The sequence below is a fragment of the Atractosteus spatula genome, chromosome 25 (genome assembly GCF_055471065.1).
Source record: "Atractosteus spatula isolate fAtrSpa1 chromosome 25, fAtrSpa1.hap1, whole genome shotgun sequence".
In the NCBI taxonomy this organism is placed as follows: Eukaryota; Metazoa; Chordata; class Actinopteri; order Semionotiformes; family Lepisosteidae; genus Atractosteus; species Atractosteus spatula.
Window position 1 is genome coordinate 2,950,779 of NC_142730.1, and position 17,097 is coordinate 2,967,875.

At 37.0% G+C, this 17,097-nt stretch overlaps 3 protein-coding genes across 3 annotated transcripts; 1 reads left to right on the forward strand and 2 right to left on the reverse strand.

Moving 5' to 3' along the window:
* Window positions 1–5,505: 5,505 nt before the first annotated feature.
* On the reverse strand, window positions 5,506–7,050 carry LOC148815069 (uncharacterized). Its single transcript, XM_088905883.1, has 4 exons — window positions 7,007–7,050; window positions 6,747–6,813; window positions 6,123–6,336; window positions 5,506–5,739 (listed from the first exon to the last, which is right to left on the reverse strand). Exons 1-4 carry the CDS (start codon window positions 7,008–7,010, stop codon window positions 5,569–5,571), a joined length of 456 nt encoding a protein of 151 aa, XP_088762009.1. The 5' UTR covers window positions 7,011–7,050; the 3' UTR covers window positions 5,506–5,568.
* A 1,259-nt stretch (window positions 7,051–8,309) lies between these two features.
* LOC148815070 (uncharacterized) lies at window positions 8,310–11,096 on the reverse strand. The gene is made up of 5 exons (XM_088905882.1): window positions 11,064–11,096; window positions 10,695–10,731; window positions 10,301–10,373; window positions 9,698–9,911; window positions 8,310–8,676 (listed from the first exon to the last, which is right to left on the reverse strand). Exons 2-5 carry the CDS (start codon window positions 10,696–10,698, stop codon window positions 8,407–8,409), a joined length of 561 nt encoding a protein of 186 aa, XP_088762008.1. The 5' UTR covers window positions 10,699–10,731; window positions 11,064–11,096; the 3' UTR covers window positions 8,310–8,406.
* A 2,220-nt stretch (window positions 11,097–13,316) lies between these two features.
* Window positions 13,317–16,744, forward strand: LOC148815071 (uncharacterized). The gene is made up of 5 exons (XM_088905884.1): window positions 13,317–13,331; window positions 13,840–13,865; window positions 14,325–14,382; window positions 15,338–15,545; window positions 16,504–16,744. The coding sequence occupies exons 2-5, from the start codon at window positions 13,862–13,864 to the stop codon at window positions 16,648–16,650; spliced, it is 417 nt and encodes a 138-aa protein (XP_088762010.1). The 5' UTR covers window positions 13,317–13,331; window positions 13,840–13,861; the 3' UTR covers window positions 16,651–16,744.
* The last annotated feature ends 353 nt before the right edge of the window (window positions 16,745–17,097 follow it).

Genomic DNA, 17,097 nt, shown 5'->3' on the forward strand with positions numbered 1-17,097 from the left:
GGTTGCCTTGTTGAATAACTGACTTGATTTTTCATTTGGTTATTAATTATTATGAATTAATTTTAATTATTCATTAGTAATTATGAATTGAGCAACTAGTTCAAGTAGTTGCTCTTTGTGGCAATATATGGGTCTATGTGTGTATAAAGTCGAGTAGCAGCATCTGGTTTGACTTTGGAATGATAACCAGACTCATCTACATACATTTTCTGTTTGCTCATTTGAAAAGCAGCCCAAGCACATATGACGTTTTCAGTGTTGTCTTCAATCAATGGCAACACCACAGGGACTTGAGGGGTGACATGTGTCACCCCCCCAAATATCTGTTTCTGTCAGTCCTTAAGACCCTCCCCATTTACTGCTCTGTGGACACTGGAGCTGCTACAGTGTTTTCTGATCCTTTGGCAAATATCCACCTCTTGGAAATTGGGCTTGGAGATGTACTTTGTTGTGAGACGTTCCACTTCTAATTTTACCTGAAAAATCAAGATCTGCTTCCGGTGAAATAAGATGAATGCGTTTATCCTGCTTCTTCCATTCTTTTCCCTTGAGTTGTCACCAAATCTCCTGAACTATTATTGAGCAAGTCTTGGTTTAGAGTCCATGCATATAGGTGATGATGTTTTATAATAATAATGCCAATATTCATTTTGGTTTCCAAACCAAAGAACTTTCTCTTCATCAGTCAATCTCCTTAACCTGTGTTTATATCTCACTTGATTATGTATCTGTTCATTTTGGTTAATCTTTTCTATGTTTGAATGATGCGAAACGAATATTTTCCCTGATTGGTAGTTTTTTGAGTCATGGATGCCTCCTTTGTCCTTATAATTGTCATATTTTGTCTGGTCTATAAGGTTTTATGCAAATTTTGATAACAACCTCTGTACCATGCAAATTGATAGCAGTTGGAAATCTGTTATTATGATATGCTTAACAATAATAAACATTCTGAGAAACTATCTTTTCTGATTTATTGTTTATCTCTCAAATAATTGTTACAAATGCACTTAGAGGTTATTGTAAATGTCCAAAAGGAGCAAGTCTGTTTGTGTTTAAATTATATTTATCAAAGTATCCCTCATATTCCTATTGCTAAAGTGGTAACATTGTTCCTGTTAGTCACATGATTTTAGAGGAGCAGGCCAAGAGCTGTAGATGATCCTATATTTATATATTTTGTACATTGAATAATATAGTTACAGCGTAGGCAACACAGAATCAGATGTCCTTACTTTTTGCGATTATCAGATGACTAATTGATGTGATTGTAGAGTGACATCTGATTGGTTGTGACTATAGACAAATTGTGTCTACTTGGACATAAAACAAAGAGCACTATCAATGTAGCCGCAGGAGGACAGCAACAAGAGATTAGTAAAATTGTTTTTTTAATTACTCATGCAATAAAGACATTTAAGTTATATGCTAAGTCTTCATTGTCCCTCTGAGATAATACCTGCTTCCATCATGAACCTGCATGAAAATAAGACAGCAACAACATGCACCCCACAAAATATGTCAAAACCTCTACACTTCATGAGCAACAATTCTGGAAACAGAAGTCAAATTCCCAAAGTTTCGTCCTCAATGAATGGACCATTCTCCTCCTAGCAATAGCATCACAGGTAGAACATTGTCTATCAGACTTGATTATGGTAATTATTTTTATTGTATAAATGAGCAGAGGAAGTAATAAAAGCAGTAAACTGCTTGCATGCAATAAGAAATTTTGCACACAAAAAAATAAAAACCTGATGTAAAGTTTACCTGTTACATTATATTCTTATTCACTGCTTCTATCTTTGATGCACAGTTTGGCTTTTTCTCACATGAAATCACATTCTCAAAATTAATTTATGCTAAATATTCAAAATACATTCTAAACAACACACTTTACATCATAGCATGCTTGTAGTTTATGTCTATTTTTAATTTTATTGATAATGTAGAGCATAGTGGAATTGTAGATAAATAATAGAAGAGAGAGTGACAACTGCATCTTATTACAAATGAATAAAATTAAAAATAAGAAAAAGCAGAAAATTAAATTACAGCTATTCCACTCGCATTGTGTACTAAACGGAGTGAATATGCACAGTATCCAATGAATAGCATGCTGAACTCAAAAGCCAGACAAGGACACAGGGACACAGGTTGAATTCCAAGAAATTGCAGGCTTCCTGGATATGGATAACTCTACCAAAAAAACAGCCTTTTGCTTGACATATGGTGAACCTGGCTACAGATTGAATACAATGACATCTACAAAAAGCTGTCCAGATCCACTTTTGAAAAGTGCCTAACTCTGTATAATGAAACTGGACCATCAAGCTCTGCAGCCGAAATGGAATGTTTTGGAATGCAAAGGCCAACAAGTGTGACAGAAATGATCCAGATATATGGCAAGCATTTTGGCTCACACATCCCTCAGTGATTTTGGTGAAATAACCATCAGGACCTAAGAAAGAAAGATAAGATGATTTCTCAGATAATCAGAATAGGCAAATCAAAATTGTATTAATTGTATGAGAGTCAATTTATGCAGTTGGCTATTTGGAATTTGTGAGGTTTTGAAATTCAGAAATGTGATTATGGTTATTTATTCAAAATGTATGGTCTAATCTTTTATTTAAAGCAGTGTCCAGTTATAAAGAGAGCACTGTGGCCTGTGACTGTTACTCCACTGTGTCTCCCCCCGCCTGACATTCTCAAATTTCACACTCAACCCTTTGGATGTCACAAAAACAGGAGATAGATTTCTGAGAGGCCTGACTAGAATGGCAAAGCCAAATTTGTGATGCTACTTTAGAAATGAAGCAGGCCAGTGAAAACCAGCAGGTTTTCAGCTAGTTTCATTGTCCTGATGGTAAGCTGTAAAGTGACTTACTGGTTTACACTCTACGCCTCAGACCCAAAGACAGTGAGTTCTAATCCTGCAGAGGGAGCAGTGCTCTTGAGCAGTAATATAGAATAAAATACTGTTGAAGTGTTCTCTTGTAAACCACTATAAATGGATTTCTAGCTCATTACTAATTTGGAATGCACAGAATCGAATCTGGTAGATTCAAACATTTTAACACCTTCATAGTTTTTTGGCTCATTTAATTATCACAACTGTAAAAGGTAATGCTTGATCATCTCTGTCACTTCTTGTCATCCCTGAAAACCTCAATTTTCTTGCCGTGCCTGGGAATCCTCAAACAGCAGCTCGCATTAAACAGAGCGCTGTTGGGTAGGAACTGAATCCAGAATTGCACAAACTGAGACTTCTGTAAAAGTCCGGGCACCTGCACTTCGGATGATGTCACCTGTTCCAGGAATCAGCACCAACTTTCCTATCATGATATTTGTCTTCACTACGTTCTCACTCTTTTAAGTGCTCAAACCTAATTTCTCGAAACACGAAAAGCTGAGTAGAAAAGTTTAAAGCTGACTAGTTTTAAAAACAATTTGTAATTCTAGCGCTGACAGATTTCTTTTCATTTAGCTATAAAATTGTTAGCTCACTTGAAAACAGAAGCCTTTCAAGAGCAACAAATAATGCACTCTAATCAAGTTCTTTAATCCATTTAACAGCTGGAAAAAGCAATGTGAGATTCATGTTGGGAGTAAAATCTGTTGACACTGGGTCACGTTTTTACATGTCGCACCACTGCTTCATGCTGGAAACCTACAATGTTGCTTTTCATAAATGAAGCAGTTCCAGCTCTTGGGTGAGAAAATGGTTTAAAACAGATGAACGGTAGCGTCCCGGATGGTTTTGAAAAACAAATTATTGCTGCTTTTTCAATTTAGTTTTACATTTGTTATTAAAATTGAACTTTTTTGAGATTATATACAGTATTTGAGAGGATAAATTCTGCACACTTTCCTCACATAGCGAATCTGGTGAGTTTCTCTGTCACTCTCCTTGGAAAAGCACGAAGAGAAATATCTTTCATCTTCTCTCCTGAATTCTCTCGTGAGTGCTGTTTTCTACATTCTTTTTAAGTCACCTGCAATCACACTTTACTTAACATTATGATTAAAATTCCTGTCTATGAGGCTTTTGGGTCCCCAAGCTAAAGATCAATTCTAGTTCAATTCAGTAATTGTAATACTTAGTTGAAACAACATTAATCTAATATTCATAAGAATTTAATCAAGTATTATGGAATAAAGACTTAAACAAAAAAAGAGAATCACTTTTCATTCTGGAGACTTTTAACCATGGGGAACCCAGATTAGAATAAGCATTTTATTCTGAGATCACAACAATATAATTCACAAAAGTTTTAAACAAGAACTGTACTGTAGTTACATTTTTTAGGCCAACAAGAAAATATAAAAAGATATATGATTTTTTCACTGTATGAGCTTATTGTATGAATATTTTCTTTCCTTTTTTAGTTATTTATTCGTACATTGCATGTAATAACATGAATAAAACTTCAGAAAACATCAAATTACATGTTTAAATGTGTAAGGCACGACATTTTAATACTATAAATTGCATATAAAGATATCACTAAGCTTTTTATATAAGCATCATTTCAATTTATTTTCCACCAAATTTTAAAATGACAATAAATATATCATTCCTAAAGCATGTTTCTCATGCTAAAATGTCTTCAGGTGCAAGAGAAACCACACACTTTTGAGGGGTATTATACAGTTAATGACTGTGTGTTCTAATGTACCTATTTAAAAAAAGAAGAATTTTAGATTAAATAGAGTCACAAACAAATCCAGACAAATTATATGCAAATCAGTCTGGGCATTAAGAACCTGCATTCAAATTAAAATGGGGAAATTTACAATCGGTGGGATTTAGGTACAGAATACTGACCTGCCGGCTGCCCTTAGGAGGAAGAGATGATGTGGCACAGGCCTGCTTGGCAGTGTCATGAGTCAGCTGGTACTCATCAGTGATAGACTGAAAGGGCTCTTTGCACATCAATTCTGCATCACATGTCCCTTCACTGGTCTCTACCACCGGGCCAGGAAGCACAAGGCGAAGCTCCCCATCACCAAGTAAAGATATGTAAAAATATTTGTAGGATTTAGAGGTTTCAGTGTTTCTTTCCCTCCTTATCGCTTTCAAACATAAGTAAATAATTTTATGGGGATGAGGCCTATGCCCTCAGGCAAGCTGTAGCCTGGTAGTAGGGCCTCTAGACATCCGCAGTCCAGGGCTGAGCCCTGAGCCCTGGAGCAGCTGGGGTTACATAGGGAAAGACAAACAAGGCACAGCGGGAGAACATACAAGCACACGGATCTAACGACAAGAGAGTTGTGGAGCGCCCTCTAGAGGAGGGATGTCAACCGTGACAGCAGTTTCCTAATGGAATTATTATGAAATGTTTTATTAAGTAAAACATCATCTGTACCTTATCTCCAGATAAGGAGATAAGTACCTTGTCTGTGGATGGATATTATTTGTACAATGAGGAAGAGACAAGAAATTTTCATACCACAACCAACATTTTTGGGATTTGATTGATTTTTCTTTATTGTGTTTAATTATTGAAGGTGCAATCAAAAGTTGTTTTATTTCTTTTTTTAGAAAGGTTCCAAATGAAACGCTCAGTTTTCATTTTCAAGCAGAAGTCTTGTTAGACCATTCAGAACAAAGGTGTCCAAGGTCACAGGAGTATGCTTTACTACTTTCCCGTCTCCACAGGTGAATGTCATCGTAATGGGATCCAGCACCTGAGACGTGCAGACATTGTCCTTCACCATACTGTACGTCCCAAACTGAAACAAGAGCGAGCACAGAAATCACAGAGACGAGATGCTAAATACAATGCGATAAATTTGACAGCCATATTTAGTATAACAGTATATTTCACTACTTGATTTTTTAAACTTCAAGAGAAAGAGATATTGTATAAAAGCACAGAGTTTGGAAAGGTTTTCGGCAGTTGATTGTATATTTTTCTGTGACTGATCCTGAAAAAAATATGCGCTCATGAAGAATCAGCAGGACAAATGGAAAAAATAAGATCAGACTAATAAAAAATTCAGGTAAATCCCGTGCAAATCCAGCTGTAAATTTAGATAAGCTTTTATGGTATAAACCTGCACTGCTCCACAATATACAATATAATAGCATCATACAGTAGGTATAGAATACTGACCTCCCAGTTGCCCAGAGGAGGAGGAGATGCTGTGCCACAGGCTTGCTCTGCTACGTCATGAGTCAGCTGGTACATAGCAACGATAGACTGACAGGATTCCCTGCAGATCAACTCTGCATCACACGGCCCTCTGCTGGTCTCTACCACAGGGCCCGGAAGGATGAGAAAGGGTTTGCGGAGCTGCCCATCTAAAATTCGAAAGTGACACTCGCATCTGCAATTCGGCAGAGCAAACAAAGTTAATTTCAAGGACAAATCAAGAAGATTGCACTTCTTCAAATTACCTAGATCCCTTTTTATACATGTCAAGTCATTTGTTTCTTAATTAAACATTAGTTGCAACAGATTCATTATTCAATTCTCCTTTGGCAAATTTTGGCATTTTCTTGACATTTTAATGGCGATATTTGAGTGCGTAAAGATATGTACACTATAAAAACTGTATACAGTGTGTGCAATTTGGAGGTTTCAGTGTTTCTTTCCCTGTTTCTCTCTTTGAAACATGAGCACAGAATTTCTTTGATGATCTCTGAATTGCTAAGAAGAGAAAAATACTCAGTCACACCTAGATTTGTTATTTATCCCAATGAAATACAAGAATGTCAGTCCTGATATCGTACTTACTGGTACTGGAGAGGCTCAGCTGTAGCCAGGGTCCTTAAGAGGACAGACAGAACAAGCAGACGCAGACCTACAAAGTCAAGCAAGGGAGAAACTGAAGGTAGTGCACTGCAAACATGTTTCAACATGAAAAATAGGAAGCAAAATCTGGCATTACAGAAACGTGATGAGAATAGAACATGAAAGCCTACAATTAGAATGAAATTACATGTTAAATAATAACATAATATTTATAGTCTTTTGCCAGCGAGTGAAATACATACCCATTTCAATAGTTTAAGCTTGATATTTTGGAAATGATACGTACTGAAATAAAAAAAGAACAGAGAGAAACATTGAAGTAAATCTCAGATTTAGTGAATAATACAGTAGGTCTAGATATCAGTTATATTGGAGATTTCAATAGTGAAATAGCTTATAGAATGCCAAACGCAAGGTGAGAAGGTTGCAGCATTTCAAGCTATGAAATACATAATTATTGTTTATCTAAATAACATAATAGAACCCCTGAACTTCTAAAGTTAGTAGAAAATATGGAAAGGAAGACTCACCAAGCCTAGAGATCTGCATGATCTCTTCTGCGACTGCTGATCTATTATTTATCCTGTGCCTGATTTGAATATTCTCAATACACGTTTAGCAGATCACCAATTGGACGAGCAAAGTTTGAAGAAAAAAACGTAGGCAATTCCCAAATTTTCAGTCAAGTTGAGCTCTGTTTTGGAACACTGTGACGGTGACAATGCCAAAGACGATTGTGTTAGACAGAAGAACAGAATTTGAATAGGATCAGTACAGCTGTGAGAAGCTCAAATAATGTAGACGTTGGTGCAGAATAACTTGCTCACAAGCTTAGTTTCATCAGTCTTCTCCAGGTATCATGAACCAGTGGCAAATGGCCATGTTCACTATCTAAACTTATCAAACAATCAATAATCAATTTAGGTACGTAATGGAGAGCTCAACTGGAATGAATAACAAAGGACCTACAATTAAATAGAAGTATACTTAACTAATTTGGCTGCTATTAGCTAATTGATCCAAAGATTCCAGTCATTTCCTGAAATAAGCCAATTTGTGAGCTTTTATAGCACAGCTGGGTAGCTTGTTTCTGATATTAATTCATTCCTAGTCTTAAATGCACTAGCTCATAGAGTCCTACGTCTTCTCTGGCTCATAAACCACAGAGCATTAGAAGGTCTGAAAAAATGAGATTTTACAGAAAACCAAAGAGAAACGTGTTGAAGAAGCTAAAAGAACTTAACTAGGCTTTACTTTATTTGTGATTTAATTTGACCTTTTATTCTATTTTTAGTTAGTTTTTGTGATAGGGTAAATGTTTTACTTATATTTATGGATAGAGCCAGAAGAGAATGAGAGAAAAGAGGCAGAAGTATGTGTAAGGAAAAGGAAGGCCAGAATCAGTCTGTAAGTGAGTTTCTAATAAAGGATGAAATTATTATTATAAACTGCATCACGAAATAAACTCTTCCTTAGTATAATTTCTGACGCAGGAGAATATAATTTGTAACATGGAAGAAATGAGACATTTTCAAACAGCAACCAACATTTTGGGGATTTTATTGATTTTTCTTAACAGTGTTTCATTATTGCATTACATTTCAGATGCCAGACAATCTGCAATCAGCATTTTTTACTTCACTTATTCTTGAAGGTAAAAAATGTTCCCCACTGAGAGGGGGTTATTCAGCTGTTCCTTGAGAGAAGTCAGGATATTGACTTCTGTCTCCGATAAAGTTGCAGCCTGCACGTTTTCATGCAGAAGACCTGTCAAACCATTCAAAACATAGGTAATCAGGTCCACAGGAGTCTGCGTTAGCACTTTCCCACCTCCACAGGTTATTTTGAAAGGAATGGAATCTAAAATCTGAGATGTGCAGGCATTGTCCTTCACCGTACTGACCTTCCCCAACTGAAATGAGAGCAAGCAGAAAGAATACAAGGCATGGATATGAGATGTTAAAATATACTGTATGTTAGATGCAATGTTTGAAAAAAATAAAGTTGAAAGACAAATAATGCTACAATTTGCTTTATGGTAACAACGAAATGTATTTCAACTTAGTCATTTTAGAATTGTTATATTTTTGGCAGAGCATCATTACTCTTTTTGAAGGCAGCATTAAGTTTTTGAAAATCTATTGAATTGGAAATAGCTTTGGGAAACATATAACAATAATTCAAATTAATACAACAAATTAATATACATTTTCAGGTGCCTAACTCTACAGATTCATTGCCGTGCATCAAAGATTTCCTGAAAAATAACAATTTTCAGACTAGATCTCAAAAACAATTAGACTGAGCAGTTTCTTCTGACATCATGACAGCATCATCTCAGCACTTCTCAGCAACAGCATAAACTGTATACTCCCCTGTGGTTACATTATTTAAATAGCTGAAGAGAGACATTTCTCCAAAACACCCAGGACACAAATGAGATTTTAATCATTTAAACCTTGTGTCATTTATTTATACATTGCTTCGGGGAAGATAAAATAAATAAAATTTTGCCTGTCTAAATGTATAAGGCTGAAAAGATTAATACGGTATGTTCTCTATAAACGTAATCAGGATTTGTGTTTGATTTGCAATTCAATAAATGTCCCTGCCATATTTATTATTAGGACATGATTCTTAATTTTCTTTTGTCATGCTGAACTGCCTATATACTGTACACATCAATGAGGACTGCCTTCAAAGGTAATGGAAATCCTGAAAACAATGTTTCGAAGGACTTCAGGCATGAGATTACACATTTTTCTGTGACTATACCTTAAAAAATATACACTCATGAAGTATCAGCAACTGAAAAAAAAAGATCAAGATAATGAAAAATTCAGCTGAATCCTATGCAAATCCATGGTGTAAATTTTATGGTGTTAACCTGCACTGCTCCACAATTAATAGCATCATAGAGATAGAATACTGACCACCCAGCTGCCCAGAGGAGGAGGAGATGCTGTGGCACAGGCTTGCTCTGCTACGTCATGAGTCAGCTGGTACCCAGCAACGATAGACTGACAGGGGTCCTTGCAGATCAACTCTGCATCACACGGCCCTCCGCTGGTCTCTACCACAGGGCCAGGAAGGATGAGAAAGGGTTTGCGGAGCTGCCCATCTACAATTCGAAAGTGACACTCGCATCTGCAATTCGGCAGAGCAAACAAAGTTAATTTCAAGGACAAATCAAGAAGATTGCACTTCTTCAAATGTCTTACCTAGATCCCTTCTGATCCATTTCAAGTCAAGTTGTTTCTTAACTAAACATCTGTTGCAACAGACCTTAATTCAATTCTGCTTTGGCAAATTTTAGGAGGTTTTTTTTGACATTTTAAAAGTGATATTTGAGTATAAATGTACAGTATATGCAATTTGGAGCTTTCAGTGTTTTTGTTTCCCTGCTTCTCTCATTGAAACATAAGAAATGAATTTCAGGTCATCTCTGAGTCACAAAGAAAATAAAAGTACTCAGACACACCTTGGTTTATGGGTCTTTCCAGTGTACTGAATAACAAACCTTACATCTTACTTACTGGTACTGGACAGGCTCTGCTGTAGCCAGGGTCTTTAGGAGGACAGAGAGAGCAAAAAGGGTGAATCTGAAACCTACAAAGACAAACAACATGTTTAAACGTGAAATCTGGAAAGCAAACTTCTTTTTTTGATCAAATCACTGAAAACATCACCTGTTGTGCAGACCTGCGTAAGATGCTGTTCTTTTATAATTTGTTAGTTCAAAAGAAAGAATAGTGTTCAACATCATGACTTTTTAAATTGTCCAGTGTTAAAACTAAAACACAGATTTTAACAGTCCAGTAACACATTACAACATAGGACATGGAAGACTAAGGTTGGAAGTGAAAACACAGGTTTAATAATAAAGTAATCTCTATAGTCTTTCACTAATGAGTGAAATACTGTACTTGCCCATTTCAAATGTGTGATATTTTGGAAATGATACACACTGAAATAAAAAAAAACACACAACAGTTAATTGTTGCAACAGCAGAGGGGAATATTGAAGTAAACCTCAGATTTAGTAAATAATAGGTCTGTTTGTCAGTTATATTGGAGATTTCTATCATGAAAATCCAAACTAAAATGTTGAATTTTAAATGTAATTTCAATAAATAAAGAAAATGTGGTTAGAATGTGCATGTCAGTTAGCTTATAGAATGCCAAAAGCAATACCAGAGAGTTGTAGCATGTCAAGCAATAAAATACATTATTATTGTTTATCTGAATAACAAAATACAACCACTGAACCTCTAAAGTTAGTAATAAATACAGACTCACCAAACCAAAGGATCTTCAGAGTCTCATCTACTTCTGCTGATGTATTATTTATCTTGTACCTGATTTGAATATTCGAATATTCTAAAAACTACTTTAATACATCACCTCCTAGACAGGCAAAGTGCCGACAAAAACATAGGAAATTCCAAAATGTACAGGTAGGACCCTGCTGCTGCTTCCAGTACAGTGCTAACTATTCACATTGGCAATGGGTTCAGGTTTGGAACACTGTCGTGGTGACATTGCCAGAGATGATTGTATTAGAAACTAGAGCAGAATTTGACTAGGATCTTACCAGGCTTGAGAAACTAAGTTAGCTGATAATGAAGAAGATGGGTGCAGCAAATCTTTCTCACAAAGTTAATTTAATTTTTTCATCTGTGCCATTTCAACCAGTCGCTAATTTCAACCAGTGGCTAATGACCATATTGATTTTCTAAATGTATTTCTAAATACAGTATACTTAAAATGGTTTATATTAGCTAATTAATCCAAGCATTCCAGCTGTTTCTAATTTAAAACACTAGCTTCATAAAACATTGAGTTGTGGTAATCCTCTTCTAATTGGAAATTTTGAATCACTGATTAGAACTGCAAAATAAAGAAATATTTCACATATGACTACAAAGTCAATCCATTAACTACTAACTACTTCAAGATTAGTATTTGTGTTATGGATATACTGCACAGACTCTACAAGATCGCATTAATCAAATGCGATCAAACGAATCAAATTTGATTAATTAAATTAATCAAGCACAATTATTCAAATTAATTAAACAATTAATACAGGTGGGAAAACAGTTGCAAAACAGCGGTTATTAAACGATAGAACGCAATACTGTTGTAGGTTTCACACACTGCTGATTTGATTCTAGATTGGGGCGGTTTATGTGAAGTATTCTAATGCTGTCTGCTTGCGGTTTCATCAGACACAGCTTATTTTATTTTTCCAGTCAAAGCATTGGCAATAGTAATTAGTATCTTCAGGTCAACTAGCGAGTGATAATTAGTATCACTGCGATCAAATAGCGAGTCGCCAGAGTCTAATCCGCATCACGCTCTCTGATTTAGGGATAGACTATGTCCAGTTTGCCGCGACAGTCGCTGGAAACAGATTTCTAATCATGTTTAGAATTGATTGATATATTTTCCAAGATTTCACAAGTAAAGTGACCGCAGTTAAATGGGAGAGACTGGTGTTTTCCCACGGAACTTTGCATTTTGGTTAAAGGCAGGCAAATATTTCAGTCTTTTTAGTCGCACGTAGGGAACAATATGTCTGACATCATTGATGGCGCAATTACAAGAGCTGAGCTAACTGCAAAAAGGTGCTCCAAAACTTGCATGCAGTTAGTGAAGGTGTTGGAAATTTACATTTACACCATTTCCATACATAATGACCTTAATCACCAAAACAGATGTCCTCCTTGTCATCACCAGGTGTGCTTCTCTTTTCTTTTTAAAAAAAAACTGTATATTGTTTCTGTAAAAACTAATCTCTGTTTATTTTTATGTTAAAAACAGTCTAATAAATTAAGCTATATTTATCAATAAAATGAATTATCCTATTCTTAAAGATGACCTAAATTCACATTTTATGGATGCCAAATGACAAACAGTAATATTTTATATTAACATTATAATGTGCCTAATATACTTACACTACAATTGCAAGATACAATCACCAATCTGCTGAAGGCTTCTACAGAGATTACAGAGTTTATTACAGAGAGCTGTATTACATATTACATATAACAGAGATATTGAATCTATCATGTCTATGTTACTTTTACCAGCATGTTCTCAAATCGTGAGGCTTTTCGATATAAATGCTAGAGAAGATTGAGAAACAACGTTCTTAAACATCCCCGTTCACCGTTAGTGCACACACGTGTGTATTCCTGTTCTTTTCTTCAACTGTTCTACTCTCCAACACCGCAGCCTTCTAGAAGAAGGATAGGGGGCCCCTTCCAAACAGACAGGACACCTGGCTGCTGAACACGATGAAAAATGGTCCTGACACGAATTGTTTTAGAAATTTTTGGATCTGCAGATCCTGGGATGTCGTTAATTGAAAAAAGAACCTCCCCCCAACAGACAGAACAGCGGAAAATGCGCAACTGCGCCAACATCTGAAGCTTCATACGAACGTCTCGTGTGGGAAATTGGCTTTCTTCATTGCTCCCAATTTGCATTGACCTTTACTCAATAAAAAGAGACAGAGCTCAGCACTAATCAACAGGACACCGCTCACAGATCAGCCGGGTGGGTTGAAGCAACATTTTCCACTGAAAAGAAAAAAAAGTTTAAATACAATGTAGTTATTTTCATGTCAGTGCTTGCATTGTTTTGGTCTGGTTTTTACGATCGATGTACAGTACATGCATTTCATATGACTTCCAAATTCCGTTAGTTGAGAAACGTAATCTGGTACTTTCGATGACTGTAACAGAGGTTCATATTTCAAAACTAAAAATGTATTCGTTTGGGTCTGCAAAACTAAAATATGGTACTTTGGGCTATACAGCTAGCATATCAGACTGAATATGATCGGTGAAAGTCGGTCTATCTGTTGGAAATCGCATCGACCTTTTTTTGCTCTATACTAATTCAGTACAAAGGAATGTGGACAATAAAAAACAGATGTTTACAATGACATCATAATGTCGTGTTGCAATGAACAATAAATAAATGTAAAGATGTAATATAAAGAAAATGAATGCGTAGTTGGAATTATTGACGTGTTCCCTAATCCTAATTATTTGTTTTGCAGAAACTTGTTGCATTCTGTCAAGATGAGTAAGTATACCTCCTTCGCACTATTTTTCAATAAAACTGTAGTGTACATTTTGTGTAATAATGATTTGTGGGAAGTTTTGTCGCGCAAATAAATTAAAATGAAAAAATGTAATGATTGATTTCTTGTCTGGGCAATCTGTTGGGTTGTCTGAGCTCCTGATTGACAGTTTGGAAAAATAATTTCCGACGTTTAACGAATGTGTAATAAATTAGTTGTGTATAAATCATTCTAATAAGATTCAATTTCTCTATAATTGTTTTTTTACAGCCTTTAGTTTAAACCAGTCATGGAACTTTATGCTCTAATAGCAAATTGAATTGCAGCCCTGTAAGAAGACGCCTGTAAAACACGCACATCAGGATGTTTGCAGTTTATAATAGCTCAGCTATAATTCCTCCTGTTTTGGCATTGATTCTAAGCGAAGTTAACCTGAGGAAATTCTCCCCCCTTCTGTTAAGGAGTTGTTTTGAGTATCCTGATGTTCGCTTTAGCTGCGGCTGATGTGACTGACTACAGGTAACTCTCATTCCAGTTGAGTACTGAATATCTTCGAGTACTGTACATAATTGTCATGACATGCAGTTTTAACACACTCCCTTGTGTTTTAGTTAGGTAATTGTGACAAGCTCTTTGATAGCGACTTAAGAGTTGAGATGGCAGACCTGTGAAAGAGCTGCTTTAAAAGTTAAAAATTAAACGTAAAAAGTAAAATTTAACTTATTCCTGGTGTTACAGTATGTTCAACTGTATTTAATATACTGTATATCCGAACCCAAGCACGAGAATAATAATTAATAATTCCTTACACTTACATTATATCGCGCTTTTCTGGACACTCCACTCAAAGCGTTTTACAGGTAATGGGGACTCCCCTCCACCACCACTATGTAGCCCCAGCTCGGTTATGTACCAGTACACTCGCCAGCTCTCAGCGGGGAGAACAGAGAGATAAATCAGTTTAGAGATGAGGATTATTAGGAGGACATGCTTGGTAAAGGCCATGGGGAAATTTGGCCAGGACATTGGGGTAGATGTTTAAGGTCTTATTGATACAATACAGAACATGTAACGTATACATGTATATCGCACACGCACTGTACGCTCGGAAAAAGCGAGAACCTTGATGCCTCTGTGTATCCGTGTAATCGATCGTACCGTAACTTCGTCGAACGGAAAATATTTGCATATTTTTAAATCTTTCATATATTTGCACCAGAACACAACACCAACTGAGAATGAAAAACATAACGTTAAACCCCAAAGAGCAGATGAAAGGTAACAATATTGTAAGCATTTTCAGCGCGAAAGTGATAAGGACACCAGTTACTTGATTGAGCCTTTTAACGGATAGACGTAACAACAGCATGTTTTTCTTACTCCTTTATCGGACTAGTGAGAGGTAGCCATGCCATTCCGGGGAGACTTAATCCTGTTTGAGCTTTTCGGTTTTCTCTCCCGAACGCGTTTTCAGTTGTATGTGTCGAGTCGCCTTCTGGGACGCCCAGGGAATTCGCACGTTCGCTGAGATTGACGGAGGTGTAGTTCAGGCCCCGGCAGACGACTGCCCAGTCGAAGCGGAAGCCAAATGCAAAGAGCCGTGCAAAGCTGAGTTCAGAAAGCAGGCGGCACAGCTCGCCAACACAGCCTGTACTGCGTTTCCCCACAAGAAACGGGACGCTGTGAGTTTTTTTTCTTCCGTGCGCCTGTTTGAGTCTGCTGGGTTACCTCATTGTGTTTCTTTTGGGTTCTGTCTAGCCTTTCAGCCCTATTTCTCCCCAGAAAGTTCAAATTAGTTTTTAGAATTCGCCTTTTTATCCAGAAATGTAAAAACTGGTGTGGCAATCGCCTAAAACAGGCGCCCCTTCACTGATATCACATTTTCTCTTCCATGCTTGCCAGCAGCTGCATCACCCTGCAGCTCTCAACTGGCCACCCACTGAAGCTCAGCAGGGTTGAGGATGGTCAGTGGGAGACCTGCTGGGAAGCTATGGTTGCTGCTGGAAGTGGTGTTAGTGGGACCAGTGGAGGGTGTCCACCCTGTGGTCTGTGTGAGTCCTAATGCCCCAGTATAGTGGCGGGGACACTATACTGTAGTGGGTGCCATCCTTTGGATGAGACGTTAAAACGAGGTCCTGACTCTCAGTGTCCATTAAAGATCCCCAGGCATTTCTCGATAAGAGTAGGTAGTTATCCCTGTGTAGCGTAGCTTCCTCTGACACTATATGGTATAAAGCGGTTTGGCAAATGACGTCACATGATCTTCCATGCTGACTCATGAATAAAAAACTGTCCTTCAGCCTGATGGTATCTGCTAAGGGCATGATGTCCAAACTGCCATTATAAATGTACCTTAAGCTGCTTTTGTAAATGGGAGAAAATATACAGTACATCTCTGCAAGCAGGATTTTTAATTTCACGATTTGATCTTGCAAAGTCCTGAACTAGCACATAATATCAATCATAATTGCCAGGATGTGGTCAGAGCACTTTCCTGATTATACATATTTTGTCACTGGCTGACTAGCAACGTACTCTCTAAAGTAAGATCGGTCATGCAGGAAATATAATAAGTATGTATGACTGCATATTGCTACAGACATTAAGCGATTGCATGATCACTGGTGTTTTTTTTTTCAGGTGCTTGTGATTGTGACTGTAAAACAGAAGCCATGTGTCCCTCTGCTGGCCACACTGAACAGCACCACCTTCCTCTGTGAAGACGGAAAACCTACCGCCTTCCAGCCACTCACTCTGGAGAACATGGCTGACACCTTCAATAGCTGAGAGAGACCCGATCTGTCTAATCCTGTCTCCCTTCGGCACACTGAAACACTGGTTGTAGCTTCTAGTATGGAATAATAATAAAATAAAAAAATGTGGCTTTGCGTATTGTGTATTGTCAAAATGCAGTTCCAAAAGTATTTTTTGTTTAAATATGTATGGTATAATATGACAAGTGCTTTCCATATTAGTTTGTCGCTGCATTCGGATTCTTAATGTTCTTGTAAAAACATAAATTAATTTATACGGTTCATATCCTGAGGCCTTCACCCCAAGTGCTCCAGGGGTGCAGTATAAATGACTGACCCTGCACTCTGACCCCAAGCTTCTCTCCCTGTCTGTGTGTCTCTTGGAGAGCAAGATGGGGTATGCAAAAAGACAAATTCCTAATACAAGAAATTGTATATGGCCAATAAAGTGATCTGATCTTATCTAAAGCAATTAGAGCAT